This window comes from Bos taurus, chromosome 18, assembly GCF_002263795.3.
Source record: "Bos taurus isolate L1 Dominette 01449 registration number 42190680 breed Hereford chromosome 18, ARS-UCD2.0, whole genome shotgun sequence".
Lineage (NCBI taxonomy): Eukaryota > Metazoa > Chordata > Mammalia > Artiodactyla > Bovidae > Bos > Bos taurus.
Window position 1 is genome coordinate 47025035 of NC_037345.1, and position 15817 is coordinate 47040851.

Here is a 15817-nt window from a genome sequence, read left to right on the forward strand (position 1 = left end):
CAATAATGCAGGCCTGAAAATTGGTGCTGTATTGTACTGTTATTTTTAAAATCTAATACATATACATGATAGACATTAAAACAATAGGTATATCTCCTATTCCTGGCTCTCAGTTCTCTATTTCTGCTCCTCAGAAGCAGCCACAATAAACATTTTATGCTTCTAAATATTTTTATGATTATACAGGGAGACTTTCCAGAGAGAACATGACATGATTTGCCTGTGACAAGATTACTGTGGTTGCTGTGTAGGAAAGTGTTAACATATAACAAAATGTTCAAATGTCAGGCAAACTCAGTGTATTTTTGTTTGTTTTTGGTTGTACTGGGTCTTCATTGCTATGTGGGCTTTTCTCTAGTTATGGTGAGCGGGAGCTACTCTTCGTTGTGTTGTGAGGGCTTCTCATTGCAGTAGCTTCTCTTGTGGAGCACAGGTTCTAGGCACATGGGCTTCAGTAATTGGGACACGTTGGCTCAGTAGCTGTGGCACATAGGATTAGTTGCTCTGCGGCATGTGGAATCTTCCTGGACCAGGGACTGAAGCTGTGTCTTCTGCATTGGCGGGCGGATTCTTTGTCATTGAGCCACCAGGGAAACCCAGTGTATTCTTTTTAAATGGTGACCTGTTAAAAGCAGAAGTTGGCAAACTCTACCCTACTATGTGTTTTTGTAAAAAGTCATTTTCTTGTCCATTCATTTTCTTATGATCTGAAAATACTTTCAATGCCTGAATTGGTATCTTCAGATGCATGATATGTAAGGGAGTGAAACAGGACTAAAAAGTGTTAATCAATCATGGTAATAAAGCTAAGTGAAAGTCACTCAGTCATGTCCAACGTTTTGTGATCCCAACTCCAGCCCAGAATACTGGAGTGGGTAGCCTTTCCCTTCTCCAGGGGATCTTCCCAACCCAGGGATTGAACCCAGGTCTCCCACATGGCAGGCGGATTCTTTACCAGCTGAGCCATAAGGGAAACTCAAGAATACTGGAGTGGGTAGCCTATTCCTTCTCCAGTGGATCTTCCTTGACCCAGGAATCAAACCAGGGTCTCCTGCATTGCAGGCAGATTCTTTACCAACTGAGCTAACAGGGAAGCCCCTATATAGTAAAACTAAGTGGTAAACCAAAGCTAAATGGTAAACCAGCATATTTGGGAGTTTAAAGCTAAGTGACTATAATAAACACCCGAATGTGCTGGTTTAAGGAATGTAAGAATTGATTTATTGGCTTATTTCTTTATGTGATGAGTAGTCAAAATCTGCATGGTACCTTTGGTCTTTGTGGTACTTTAAGATCCAGACTTCTTCCAGGTTCTCTCTTTATCTTTTACTTGTGGTTAAAGCTGGATTAACAATGTATCCTGGTTCCAGCCTGGTAGAGGAGAGAGGAATCACCACTCTAGGGTAGAAGAGCATCAATAAATTTTTTTGTAAAAGGCCAGATAGAAAGTTTTTTAGGCTTTGTAATCCATAGGATCTCTGTTGCAACTACTCAGCTTAGGCATTATAGCACAAAGTTAGTACACTTGGTATTAGAGCATTTTGATTTATATTTTAAAACACTTTTTAAAGCACAAGATAAATGCTGTTGAAAGGACCAGTTTGCCTGGTATTCAGATAATGTTGCCTAGTTCAGTTCAGGACTGTCATTTTACAGTATAAAAAATTCAGTTCTGGTTAAGTATCTGTGAAGGCTGTTGATATAATCCCTGTAAAAATACAAGGGGGGCTTTAATTACCAAGAGAATGTAATTTCTGTATTTTCTTTTGACTTACTAGTTATATAGAACTTAGTTCTAATCTGTTGTACATCATACTTCTGCAAATATTATTGTACTTTGTTAAAAGTTTAGTAAAATTCACACCTTAAACCACACATACCTCGGACTTTGGGGTGATAAAATGAGAGAATGATCACCTCTATTTTTTTCTGTTTACTTTTCTGTTTAAATTTTCTTTTCTGGTCTAAGTTCTCAGAGGTTATATTTGCTAGGTTTACAAGTTTATTTGCATAGAATTGAACAAAATAGTCTCCATAATTCTTGTTTTCAAATAATCATTTTTTAAATTTTTTTAATTTTGCTTTTCTTCTTACTCATGAATCTATTATTACTTGTAGTTTTGTTTGTAATAATCAATTTCTCTATCTTTTCTAATTTTTGTTTACTTTTCCTTATTGTAATTCCTTAGTTTGAATATTATTATTATTTCTTTTTAAAATGATGTAACCATTTATGTTAAAACTCTCCAAGCATTTTTTTCAAGTGGGTTCTGATATACATTGTGTTCTGAATAATACTCTGAATATTATGTGATATATTTTAATTTCCTCTTTGACCAAATAGTTTGTTCAAGCCAGTAGATTTTGAAATTTACAAGTGAAAATTTTTCATTTTGTTTATGACTTTTTTTTTAGGGTATTTTATCTGTCCTTTTCTACTTTGTGGAATATTTGAAGTTTTATAGGCCTACTATGTGGACTTATTTTGAGAATGTCCTCTGAGCATTTTAAAAGATGTTTCAGTATTTTCAAAATACAGAATAAACTAGTTAATTCTATATTATAAATTAGTACATATTTTTATTTCATGTTTCCATTTCATATATATTCATATATTTCATGGATTTGATCTCCTAGGTTGAGAGAGGTAGTCTTCTCAGTTGCTAATGTTTTTGTATCTTGGATTTCTATAGTTTATATATTCATGATTATTTTTAGTCTTTATTTTCAGCATTTCTGATATATTATTTTAGAAGCATATCTTATATACAGTTTAGGGGGGATTTGCTGTATCAGTTGGAGAAGGCAATGGCAACCCACTCCAGTACTCTTGCCTGGAAAATCCCATGGGAGGGGCCTGGTGGGCTGCCGTCTATGGGGTCGCAGAGTTGGACACGACTGAAGCGACTTAGCAGCAGCAGCAGCTATATCAGTTGTTAAACTTTAGCATGCATCAAAATCACCTGGAGAAGGCTTCCCTGGTGGTCCAGTGGTTAAGAATCTGCCTGCCAATGCAGGGGACATGGGTTCAGTCCCTGCTCCCGGAAGATCCCACATGCCACAGAGCAACTAAGCCTGTGAGCCACAACTACTGAGCCTGTAAGCCTAGAGCCTGTGCTCTGCAACAAGAGAAACCAGCACAATGAGAAGCTCATGCACTGCAACTAGAGAGTAGCCCCCACTTAGCCCAACCAGAGAAAGCCTGGGCAAAGCGATCAAAACTCAGCTCAGCCAAAGAATAAAATAAATAAGTATATAATAAATCTTAAAAAAAAAAAAAATCACCTGAAGGGCTTGTTAAATACAGACTGCTGGGCCCTACCCACAGCTTTTTTAGATTCAGGAGGTCTGGCTTGAGGCCTGAGAATTTCCTATATGAGCCTATCATAGTTCTTTTAATAGTTATTATTATTCTATTTGCATTTGTTGACAGGAACAGTATGGTTGGTATTGATTCTGATTTAACTTTCTGTACTATTTTAAGTTCTTTTTTGTTTTTTTTGCCACACGTCATGGCTTGTGGGATCTTGGTTCCCTGACAAGGAATTGAACCCGTGCCCTCAGTAGTGAAAGCACAGAGTCCTAACCACTGGACCGCTGGGTAATTCCCTACTGTTTTAAATTCTGCCTCCTCTTTTATCTTTTGCTGTAGGATCTTTATTTGTTGTGAATATATATCTTCCTGAACATTTGGGAAGTTTATTTTTTTTCTTTCTCGTGTTTGCCTTTATATTCATAATTTTCTTAGTCTTCATCCTCGATTTTATTTATTTATTTTTTCTTGATTTTAGACGATATCTATTTACTATCACCAGGAGTGATATATATATTTTATACACTTTACAATGTATATATTTTCAGCCTCCCTCTTCCCTTCATCAAGTTGTGATTATTATTCCAGCTTTAAATAGTAAGAGTTGTACCCTTCTTATCGCCCCTGTCGTGTGTATGAAATTCTTGGCATCTTTGCCTTTGATTGTGCATTGATCCATTTATCAAAATCTTATCCACTGTTCAATCTTGAACTTCATTTTTATTGAACTGTCTCTTACTTCTAGCCCAATCTCTCTAATCCTTGTATCTCCCATCTCAGATACAAAGTAACCTGGATCTTATGTATTAACATATACTCTCTTAGGTTTGTGTTTTCACTACATTGAAATATAAATTCACTACATTGTAAATTCGAGGGTGCATGCTGAGTTGCTTCAGTCATTTCTGACTCTATGTGACCCTATGGAGTACAGCCTGCCAGGCTCCTCTGTCCATGGGATTCTCTAGCCATTCATGTTTTAAGACTATTCTAGTTTTTCTCCCATTTTAAAAAATAAATAGTTTTTATCTTTTTATTATTGAGTTTCAGCGGTTCTATATATTTTGGAGAGAAGCCCTTTATTAGTTCCTCCCAGTCTATGGCTTTTGTTTTTGTTTTCTTAACTGTGTTTTTAAAGGGCATTAATTAGTTTTTAGTTTTGATAAAGTCTACCATTTTTTCTTTTATATTCCTTATTAATATTTTTAATGCTCATGCTGTGGTCTGTAATTCATTTTGAGTGAATTTTTGCTTATGATATGCAGTGAGTGTTGAGGTTATTTTTTTCTAATTATGGAAATTACAGCATTGGTAAGAGAGGCAGCATATTATTAGTCAGTTCTTAAAATGATTTATATGAAAATGAGGATAAAAGTTTGAGATGGATAGTTCAGAATAATGTCAAAGGTTTCCAGAGAGTGGGTGGAAAATAGTTATAAAAGAAAGGACTTAGAGAGGCCAAGAAAAGAGTCCTTGACAAAAAAGAGCTTGGGTGCCAGAGTATCAGGCATAATGAAAGAAGAAAAATAAATGAAAACTGAAATTTGATGGCAATGACACTTTCAGTATCCAGAAGTGATAGTATCAGTAATCAAAATGGAAATCAAAATCAGATTTGGAAGCAAAGGTGGCTATTTTCTGGCATATTTTCTTTTTTTCCCTTTTCCCATTAAATGTATATGTACTTTGCTGTTTAGCCCATGTGAAACTCAGTTGTAAGGTAAAAAAGCACTGTCTATAGTTACTATATAATTATTTATAGATTGATTCAAGTTAAAAGGCCCAAGTCTTCAAGGAAATCTCTGTAGGTATAAGAAATTGGAGCTTTTAGAAGTCAAATAGGGTTATAACTATGCTTACTCCATTCTTCCTTACCCACTGTTCTTGCTTCATGTAGACAGCCACTTTAAACTCATTTGACTGTGTCTCTTGGTGTTTATTCTGAATTGCAGCTTATTCTGCAATTGCCATTTCATTTCATATAGCTGTTTTACCTATTTTAAATGCAGTAAATTTTAATCATTATCAACATGCTAATAAGAAGATGGGGCTCAGAAAATTTCCTGCATTCATTTTTCATATTTTCTGTGATGATTATAATCAGTGTCCATGAGTAGGTCTGTTAAAATGGTGAGCTTCACTGTACACATTCAGTTGGATATACAAGTATTTATTTTCTATGACTCCAGATGTCAGGATCTATCGGGCTTCTCATGATTTTCTCATTTTTTCAGACAAGAACCCTTCCATATCTGACACCTGGCAACTACCAGCATTCCTGTAGTCTAGCAGTAGAAAGAAGTTGGGATTCTATACTATATATAAACTTCTACTTATCACCCTCTTTCAGTATGGCATTCTCATCTACTTTCTGTGTCAAAACTAAATTTGGAGTTTCTCAGTTACACTTTTCTGGATAATAAATTCCTATTTCTTCCAGTTAGGAGAGTTGGGTGCATCAGCTCCTCCTTATATAATAATTTTATAAGCCACTTTCAATTCTTAACCAATCTGTCCATAAAGTTATACAGCCTTTTCGTCAACGGCTGTGTCACAAATTACCTTGCATCTAAGTGGCATCCTTATCTACTAGCATTTTATTTAAGTTTTGTGGTTAATTTAGTCCTTTATTCGGTTTCCTTTCAAAATTTCCTAATGCTTTCATCCATTGTTGTTTCCTCAGCCTTTCAGTTTTTATGAGTAATGCCCTTCATCTCCTTATTGTCATTTTAATGGAGCTTCAAGAAGATGTAGAAATAAATATCTTATTTAACCACACATCCCTTTAATTTAATAATACTCCTATTCATTTTTTATCCCTTCATCCTACACTTTGCAGTGTTATGTTTCGTCTTTCATCCTGTCACCTGTTCTTTATGTTTTCCCTTATTTTACTGATTTATAAAGTATACATTGTTTCATTTAAAACCAGTTTAAGCTAATGCACCCATGGTTGTCATTTGTATTTGAGCTTTCTTTTATACTGTTAGGTTAGGTTTGAAATTAAAAGTCTATTTTTAAATTGCACTGTTTTTTATTCTTTTGGCTGCACTGGGGCTTTCTCTAGTTGCAGTGAGTGGGTGACACTCTTCATTGCAATGAGTAGGCCTTTTACTGCAGTGGCCTCTCCTGCTGCGGAGCATGGACTTTAGGCTCTTGGGCTTCAGTAGTAGCAGCATGTGGGCTCAGTAGTTGTGGCTTGTGGGCTTAGTTGCTCCAGGTATCAAACCCATGTCCATTGGCAGGGTGGACTGTTAACAACTGGACCACAAAAGAAGTCCCTAAATTGCACATTTCTGAAATTTTATTAAAAATAGTGGAGAAGTTCACAAGTGTGATACTGATGATGATGATGATAGATGCCTTATTAGATGTTCACTACATGCCAGGCATTAAATAGTTTACAGTTAGTTACTCTTTTCAATGATGTTTTTTTTGTACTCCCTTTCAGAAAAGGCCTGGGAAATTTATAAATAAATAAAGATACAACAGGAAAGACCTTTGAGTTAAGTTGCATCCTTCTTTGTGAAAATACAGCTAAAGAAAAACTCAGAAAATACAACTAAAAAACTCAGACAACTTCATAAAATACAGCTAAAGAAAAACTCAGAGAAGTATTTCCTCTGAGCACAGACATTGATTCTTTAAGACTATTACTCTATGTATGGGACTCAGTTTAAAAATTTGGACATAACTTGCACTTAAACATGAGAGAAGCTATCTAAGAAAGAACCATTACGAATATAATGAGGATGCTACATTTCATCCCAATTTATAATCATCTGACCTCAGGATAACCAGTGTGAAAAGTCTTTCATCATAAATTCAACTTTGTTAGATATCTGAGAATTATTGGAGAGAAACCATCTGCATATATTGAACGTGGGAAAGCTTTCATCCATGTCACATGTCAAGAGATACTAAGGAATTCTTGTTGGAGAAAATACCTCTGCATGATAAGAATGTTAGAAAGCCTTCGGCCTGAATCAGATCTCCTTCAGTGTGATCAAATTCATACTGAAGAGAAACTATATGAATGTAATGAATGTGGAAAAACATTTAGTCTGAAGCAAAACCTCACAGAGCATAAGAAAATGCATACTGCAGAGAAATCACATGAATGTACTGAATGTGGTAAAGTGTTCTCTCGAGTCTCATCCCTTACTCTACATTTGAGAAGTCATACAGGAAAGAAATCATATCAATGTAATAAATGTGGGAAAGCCTTTAGCCAGAAAGGAAACTTGCTTACTCATCAAAAACATCATACTGGAGAGAAACCTTATGAATGTGGGAAAGCTTCTATTCAGATGTCAAGCCTTATTAAGCAACAGAGAAATACTGGAAACAAACCCTATGCATGTAAGGAATGTGGCAAAGCCTTCAGTGGCAAATCATATCTCTCTGAGCATGAGAAAATTCATACAGGAGAGAAACCCTTTGAATGTAACCAATGTGGAAGAGCCTTCAGTCAGAAGCAATACCTCGTCAAACATCAGAATATCCATAGTGGAAAGAAACCCTTTAAATGTAATGAGTGTGGAAAAGCCTTTAGCCAGAAAGAAAACCTCATTATCCATCAAAGAATTCATACTGGAGAGAAACCTTATGAATGTAAAGGGTGTGGGAAAGCTTTCATTCAGAAGTCAAGCCTCATTAGACACCAGAGAAGTCATACAGGAGAGAAACCTTATATATGTAAGGAATGTGGAAAAGCTTTCAGTGGCAAATCAAACCTCACTGAGCATGAGAAAATTCATATTGGAGAGAAACCCTATAAGTGTAATGAATGTGGAACAATCTTTAGGCAGAAGCAGTACCTCATTAAACATCACAATATTCATACAGGAGAGAAACCCTATGAATGTAATAAATGTGGAAAAGCCTTCTCCCGAATCACATCACTTATTGTACATGTGAGAATTCATACAGGTGATAAGCCTTATGAATGTAAAATATGTGGGAAAGCTTTCTGTCAAAGCTCATCTCTTACTGTGCATATGAGAAGCCATACAGGTGAGAAGCCCTATGGTTGCAATGAATGTGGGAAAGCCTTCTCTCAGTTCTCAACTCTTGCTCTGCATATGAGAATCCATACTGGAGAAAAACCTTATCAGTGTAATGAATGTGGGAAAGCTTTTAGCCAGAAGTCACATCATATTAGACACCAGAGAATTCATATTCATTAAAGCTCTATGAATGTCTTAAATTTAGGAAAACCTTCAATAGAAATCATACTAAACAGTATATCAGAAAAATCATTTTATAGTAAACATCAATATGGAAAAACCTACAGCAACAACTCAAAATGTAATACACTGAGAATTTAATAAGTATTATACTATCATGAAAACCAATACCCCCACAACAAACATGTTCATGCTGGACTTTTAGGAGCATTCTCATTAAGGATCCAGTCATGGACACTAATCAACATGGTTCTAGAAGGCCTACCTGATATATTGAGACAAAGATATACAAGGTGTGAAGATGTGAAACAAAGACAAAATTGTCATTTTGTTGTTACATGTTTTACTACATGTATAACTATCAAAATTACTTGCTCTTGATACAGTAATAGAAAATAAAGATTGTGACAGGATACTATATCCAGAAATACATGCATGTTTTTAAGGGGAATTGGCAGTTCATAGAGGTGGTAATCTCAAATTGGTAGAAAAATCTGGATAATTAAAAAAATGGTCTCAGGGTAATTGATTCTTCATGTGGAAAAATTAGATCTTTGCTGTTGTCATACATTATAAAGTATTTATTAAAAAAACTCAAAAGTATTGAAGAGTAGAACTCAAAAGAGCAAAACTTAAAAGGGTTTTGTAGATTTTTTTTTTCAAACCTTTGAATAGTAAGAATTTTAAAAACACATTCCAGAATACCCACTCTTGAGTATATATACATATAGTGAAGAAACTGATACATGTACCCAGGGAGTCCTGTATCTTTAATGTTCATTGCAGCATGAGTTATATTAATATAGCAAAAAATTGGAAACAAATGTCTGTCACTTTGGAAATGGTTGATAAAATGTGATGTAGTTACCCTGTAGAATATTCTCTAGCAGTTAACAAACTAAATCTATATGTATTAACAGAAAGATTTGAAAATCATGTAGAGTGAAAATGAAGTGATGAATATATTGTAACTATACCTGTGTGAGTTTGAATTAAATCAACACTAACCAACACTAGTATTAAAGCTTTGGTTATGGGTAAACATTTTTATGTAAAACTATGAAGAATGGATTGGAAGGATACACACTCAATTCCCAAAAGTGGTTGTCTCTAGAAAGAAAGAGAGTAGAAGGGAAATGGGGCCAATTATGGTGGTTGAACAATACTTCAGTTTTGTATCTAAATATCTATCTCATTAAAAAAGATTCCAAATAAATATAAGAAAACATTAGTTGATTCTGGATTGTAATAATGTATGAGTTTATTCTATTTATGCTGTTTCTTTTAAACTTCTGAAAATTAAAAAAAGGATAGGAGTAGAGAGACTACATGGAATACATGTTATAATGGACTTACATTTCCAATTAGATGCAGATACTTTGCAAAAAAAAATTTCTGAAATCATATCTTTAAAATATGAAATAAAATTTAAAATTTTAATGGTAACTTAAATCCATTTATTTAAATTACTCTCAAATGTCATATCACTAATCTCTGTGGTCTCTGAGATCATGATTTTGCAACAGGTGACTGAAGCACATTAAGGATCATATTACTTTATAATACATGCACAGACTTGTTAGAAATAATTAGTTTTTCAGAAACATTTATCAGAAATTTTAATAAGCCACATAACCAGTTCCGGTATTAGAAATTAGACATTTTAAAAATGAAGAAAACATGTTACTTTTTTTTTTGTATGACACCAAGTAAAACAACTGTTGCATTTCAGCTTCAGTTTTTAACTCAAACTAGTTATTTTCTCTAATTTGCCAGACACAGTCAACTCTCCCACCCCACCTCTAATTTGTTTCCTTGGAGAGAATAGAACTGATGAGATCTCAGACCTAAAGAGAATTCTCTTATTAAAAGCAAATCTTTTTGAGGATTTTTTTATTCTTTCCCACAATAACCTGATATATAGAAACAGTTAATGCTCTTTTTGAATAGTGATAAAAGTTGAGTGTGTAACATTTAAACCTTAGGCTCCTTTCAAATATATTGATTTCTCTTAAACTCAGAAAAATACTATGCTAATATAACTATAGCACTGCACTGCTTGTTACTGGCATTTTTGAAATTTGGTTTTAAGATTATAAATGCCATTGGTTGACTTTGTGAGGTAATGTATCCAAGTAATATATATGTGTATCTACAAATCTAAATATCCTCTTTTCTTCCATTTTTCATTAAACATTCTCTGATATTCCTTAAGTATTACACCCTTGTGCTGGTACATCTTTGAAGTCACACAGCAACTAGGAACTCCAGACCAAACTAGATTACCATTTGGTGCATATAGTTGGCCAGTGCCATGGCCCAGCAACAAGAATGATTATAATGGTCAGGTAGAGTAAGATAAGCAAATGCTGATGGTATTCTAGGATATTGTGTACTGTGTATTTATTCGGCCATTCTCCCTGCTGATTCAGCTTGTTACTACTTATTTACCATGACAGACAACACAAGTAAACACCCTTACAAGTGGCCCTTACATTTTAGGTATTCTTATTTCCAGGGGATAGATTATAGGCAAGAGACTGCTAGATCAAAGGATATGTGCTACTTTAAAATTTTAGTAGATGCTATCAGTTATTTTCAAAACAAGTTTCCTCCAGCTATACAATAGGTGGTATTATACTAAAATTCATGTTTGTCTGATGAGTATAAACCTCACCTGTTCCTAGATTTGCTTCTTTGTAAACTTTCATATTGTTAGCCTATATTCCTATAGGATTATTTATCTTTTTGTCAGTTTTGAAGACCTTTTTCCACATTAGATATTAGGATATGTATGGGTCAGTTGTAAAGATACTTTAATCTTTACATTATATGTTATTTCTTAGGTTTTCTTTCAAGTTGTCTATTTCCTTTTTGTAATATATTAATGTTTAACCCTTTTAGAATTGAATTTTTAATGTCATTTATGAAGGTTCATATTTTTTCCTTCCAGATGGGTTGCCAGTTGTACAAGCACAGTTTGTTAAAATAATCCAGCAGTCAGTTTAGGGTCAAACAGCTCTGACACCTGCATGTCCACCAGAAGCCATCACAGATTTGAACTGGCAATCAGAAAGAGGAAGAGAGATAACAGAATAAACCTAGCATTAGGTTTATTATTAGCTTTGTCCTAACAAGAAAATATCTTTACAGCATGTTCATCAGAAAGTCTTGCAAGTGCTCAAGCAAGCACAGCTTCCACTGCCCCAGCACTGCACAGAGCAGACAAGGTCAGAATGGGTGTGGTTCACCTCAGCAGTGGGAGACTAACATTCTCATCCAGCACATTCATCAAGCAGGGCATCTGCATGGTGTGCCACCATTAAATGGGGCGCACTCACTTGTAACAGGGATAACCACTTAAGCACAGGGAAGTTACTACCTTGGTTTCCCAAGACTTATGACGCCTTAGTTATATAGGCAGTCAGTGTCTACATGCCGGTTCACAGTTCATCCCATCCAGGTACAGGCCACAAATGAGAGATTTCCAGTATTTTCTTCAAGGAAACTAGTAGAAAAACAAGTCTAAAGTCATCTTTCCAGGGATGGGTCAGTGGGAACGGCCTTTTATTACTTTGATACCATACTTTTCCTATTCAACTAAAACTCTGCTATGTAATTCTTTACCCAAATAATCTTTTCTTTATTCTACTTTAACTGGCTTATATTTTGATTTACACCGACTTATTTATAGTCTCTTGCTTCATTCATTTACTTTTCTATTCCTATACTAACATTAATGGATAATGTTAACATTAGCCTTATTGTATTTTGTTACTGTAAGTCCCCCACTCCTTGCTGTTGTCCAGTTTTATTGCCTAATCTTCGTTTTCTTTCTCTATAAATGAAGGTAGGTCTCAAATTATAAAAACGCTTTGATACTCTAATTAGAATTGCCTTAAGTATATACATTTGGGGAGAAATGACATTTATGATACTATCTTCCTGTCCCCAAACATAGTAAGCCTTTGCATAGGTTCAAATTGCGATTCTCGTCCTTCAGCATGAGAATTCAGAACAAAGTAAAGCCTATCCCTGCGTAATACCATTAAAGATTTTTGTTAGTTGAGTTAAATAAGGAACCACAGCCCAGCCCAGAATTCATGTACTGAAGCCCTAATGCCTAATGTGATGGTATTTGGAGATAGGGCCTTAGGAAATTAAATATGTTTATATGAGGTCAAGAGGATGGTACAGTTCTTGTGGGAGTAACTGCCCTCATAAGGAATGTGGCATTGTGTGTATACCAAGAAAAGGCCATGTGAGCCGAGTGAGACAGCAGCTGTCTACAATCCAGGAAATGGACCTTTTCCAAATCTGCCAGCACTTGCTATTGGGGCTTCTCAGCCTCTATAACTGTGAGAAATAAATTGTTGTTTAAGCCACTCAGTCTATGGTGTTTTGTTATAGTGGCCCAAACTAAGACAGTCCCCTTCCTGCTTATTTCTACCCTAGCCAGTTAAATGTGAGGTAACCTTGTCAGATGTTTAACTGCAAGCTCCCAGATACAGTAAGACAAGTGGAAGTGAAAGTCACTCAGTTGTGTCCCACTCTTTCTGACCCCATGGACTATACAGTCTGAGGAATTCTCCAGGTCAGAATGCTGGAGTGGATAGCTCTTCCCTTCTCCAGGGGATCTTCCCAACTCAGGGGTTGAACCCAGGTCTCCCACATTGCAGGCAGATTTACTAGCTGAGCCACAGGGGAGGCCCAACAATACTGGAGTGGGTAGCCTATCCCTTCTCCAGGGGATCTTTGTGACCCAGGGATAAAACTGGGGTCTCCTGCATTGCAGTAAGACAAAGCCACTTCCATCAGAACAGTGTAAAAATAGAAGAAGCCACAGAAGGGGAAACTAGATGGACAACTAACATTTGAAAAGCTCATCCTCACAAATAACCAAGGAAATGCCAAATGTTGTCCATCTGGTTTCCTCTTCTGTGGATTTTCTGTTTATATACCGTTAACCTACTTTTTCTATATATGTTTTTTGAATTTACAAGAGTTCTAGTTCAAATGAAAAAATAGCAACCCACTCCAATATTCTTACCTGAAGAATTCCATGGACAGGAGCCTGGTGGGCTACAGTCCATAGTGTTGAAAAGAGTCAGACATAATTGAAATGACTTAGCAGCAGCAGCTAGTTCAACTGACTTTAGCAAAGTTCCTACTAAATCTAGAGTTCATAATAATGCACAAGATAGATCTAGAAGAAGGTTCAAATCTGACTAAAGTTTGGTCAAGTAAAGACAGAATTATCAGAACTATTGGCACTGGGGCAAAGCAAGACCTTGAGGTTAATTAAACTAATATGGTATAATGACCCAATTCAGAGACTCTTGGATGCAAACTATACATTTTTATTAGCAGTCCAAAAGGATGCCCCAAGCAGCAAGGGTTTGTAATGGAGTACTGGTCTCATGAAGATGGAAGCAAGGTGATGTTAATAAATTATTGACTCCACAGGGTTTTGGCCATATCCATTGAGTTAACAAAAACCTGGGGAATGGCAGTGAGTAATGCTTCCTGTTCACTCATCTATTTTTTAAACTTATACCCTCTCTAAAGCCCTTCACATGCACACTGGGGGCCTCATACAGTCAGTCCTCTAGCAAGACAGTACCCTGACCTTTGTCCCACCCACTACCAGGAGCTGTTAGGACAGCTGTTAGGCCAAAGCCCTTCATGGATATATGCTAGATTCCTGCAAAGAGGGGCCTCTATAGCTCCACATTCCACTAGTGTCCACAGTGGTGCCCCGACTCCCTTTAAATGTCTGTCAGCTTCTGCTCATCTAACTACCTGGTCATATCTGGGGACTGGGCAACCCAGCAAACTTCTCTGCTATCCAGTGGTCTTTCAGGAAGTATGAACCCCTCCCTTTTCAAGTTTGTCCTTCCTTAGGTACACTGTCTCAGTGCTGCTGCTGCTGCTGCTGCTAAGTCGCTTCAGTCGTGTCCAACTCTATGCGACCCCATAGATGGCAGCCCACCAGGCTCCTCCATCCCTGGGATTCTCCAGGCAAGAATACTGGAGTGGGTTGCCATTTCCTTCTCAGTGCTGCTGCTGCTGCTAAGTCACTTCAGTCGTGTCCGACTCTGTGCACCCCACAGATGGCAGCCCACCAGGCTCCCCCATCCCTGGGATTCTCCAGGCAAGAATACTGGAGTAGGTTGCCATTTCCTTCTCCAATGCATGAAAGTGAAAAGTCAAAGTGAAGTCGCTCAGTCATGTCCGACTCTTAGCGACCTCATGGACTGCAGCCTACCAGGCTCCTCCATCCATGGGATTTTTTTCCAGGCAAGAGTACTGGAGTGGGGTGCCATTGCCTTCTCCTTCTCAGTGCTAAAGACCCCTAAAAATCCCTTTTCATCTTAACAGTATAGCTCTATATAGTTACTATCACTGCTTAATAATTCTTTATATTAAGCTTCCCTGTTTAAATTACTGTGTAGTTTCCTGTCTTCTGGTTAAACACAGACTGCCCTGGCCCTGCTTCTTTCCTCTTCTGCTGTGGACTCTGCCTGTCTGCATAGAGGGTACAGCATGCATTGCCTAGGCCACATCATGAGAGTGGGGATTAAGAGTCTGTTTTTGCCATTGTCAAGGTTCACCAGGTCAGTCTCTTTACTTCTGGAATCCAGTCGGAAATACCATTGGACTCCCACACAGACCAGCCTCCAGTTTGCATTTATCTATAATAAAGGTAATATTTAGCCTCCATGTGTCTAAACTCCTTGTCCTAAATTTCAGTTGAACAATTCATGGGAAGAAATGGGGTGATATAGACTTGGTCTCTTCAGAAGCCCTAGCACACAGTATTTCAGACTATCCTATGCTTTTATGATCTTGTCTTATAGTAATTTCCATAAATAAATAGCTTTTAGAAGGAGAAAAATCCAAACTTGTCACAACACGATCTATAAGAATAAATAAGAAAACGATGCTCACTCTCCAGACTAAGGGGACTTAATACCTCGACCCAAGACGGCTGGAACTTGGAAGAAGTTTCTGTGAAGCAGTAGTGAGATGGGCAGAATTGGAAGTGTCATGAGAGAGGGCTGCAAATACAGCACTTCCTGCTGTACTCAAGCCACCATCCCAGTGGTCATACCCACATTTTACTCACTCACTGAGCCCCCTTGAAGATTAAGAACTCAGTGATTAAGACAGATTAAGAAGCCAGTGGAGGACTTCCCTGGTGGTACAATGGAAAAGAATTTGCCTGCCAATACAGGGGACACGGATTCAATCCCTGGTCCTGAAAGATTACACATGCCTCGGAGCAACTAAGCCTGTGCACCACAACTAGCGA

The 15817-nt window shown here is 36.8% G+C and overlaps 1 protein-coding gene across 1 annotated transcript in view; it reads left to right on the plus strand.

The window, feature by feature from the left end:
- ZNF260 (zinc finger protein 260) overlaps positions 1-12887 on the plus strand; it is a 49843-nt gene extending 36956 nt beyond the window's left edge. Inside the window, exon 2 of the mRNA XM_024978724.2 lies at positions 6765-12887. Within this exon, the coding sequence (XP_024834492.1) occupies positions 7267-8502 (1236 nt within the window). The 5' untranslated portion in view covers positions 6765-7266 and the 3' untranslated portion in view covers positions 8503-12887. The remainder of the gene's footprint in view (positions 1-6764) is intronic.
- The last annotated feature ends 2930 nt before the right edge of the window (positions 12888-15817 follow it).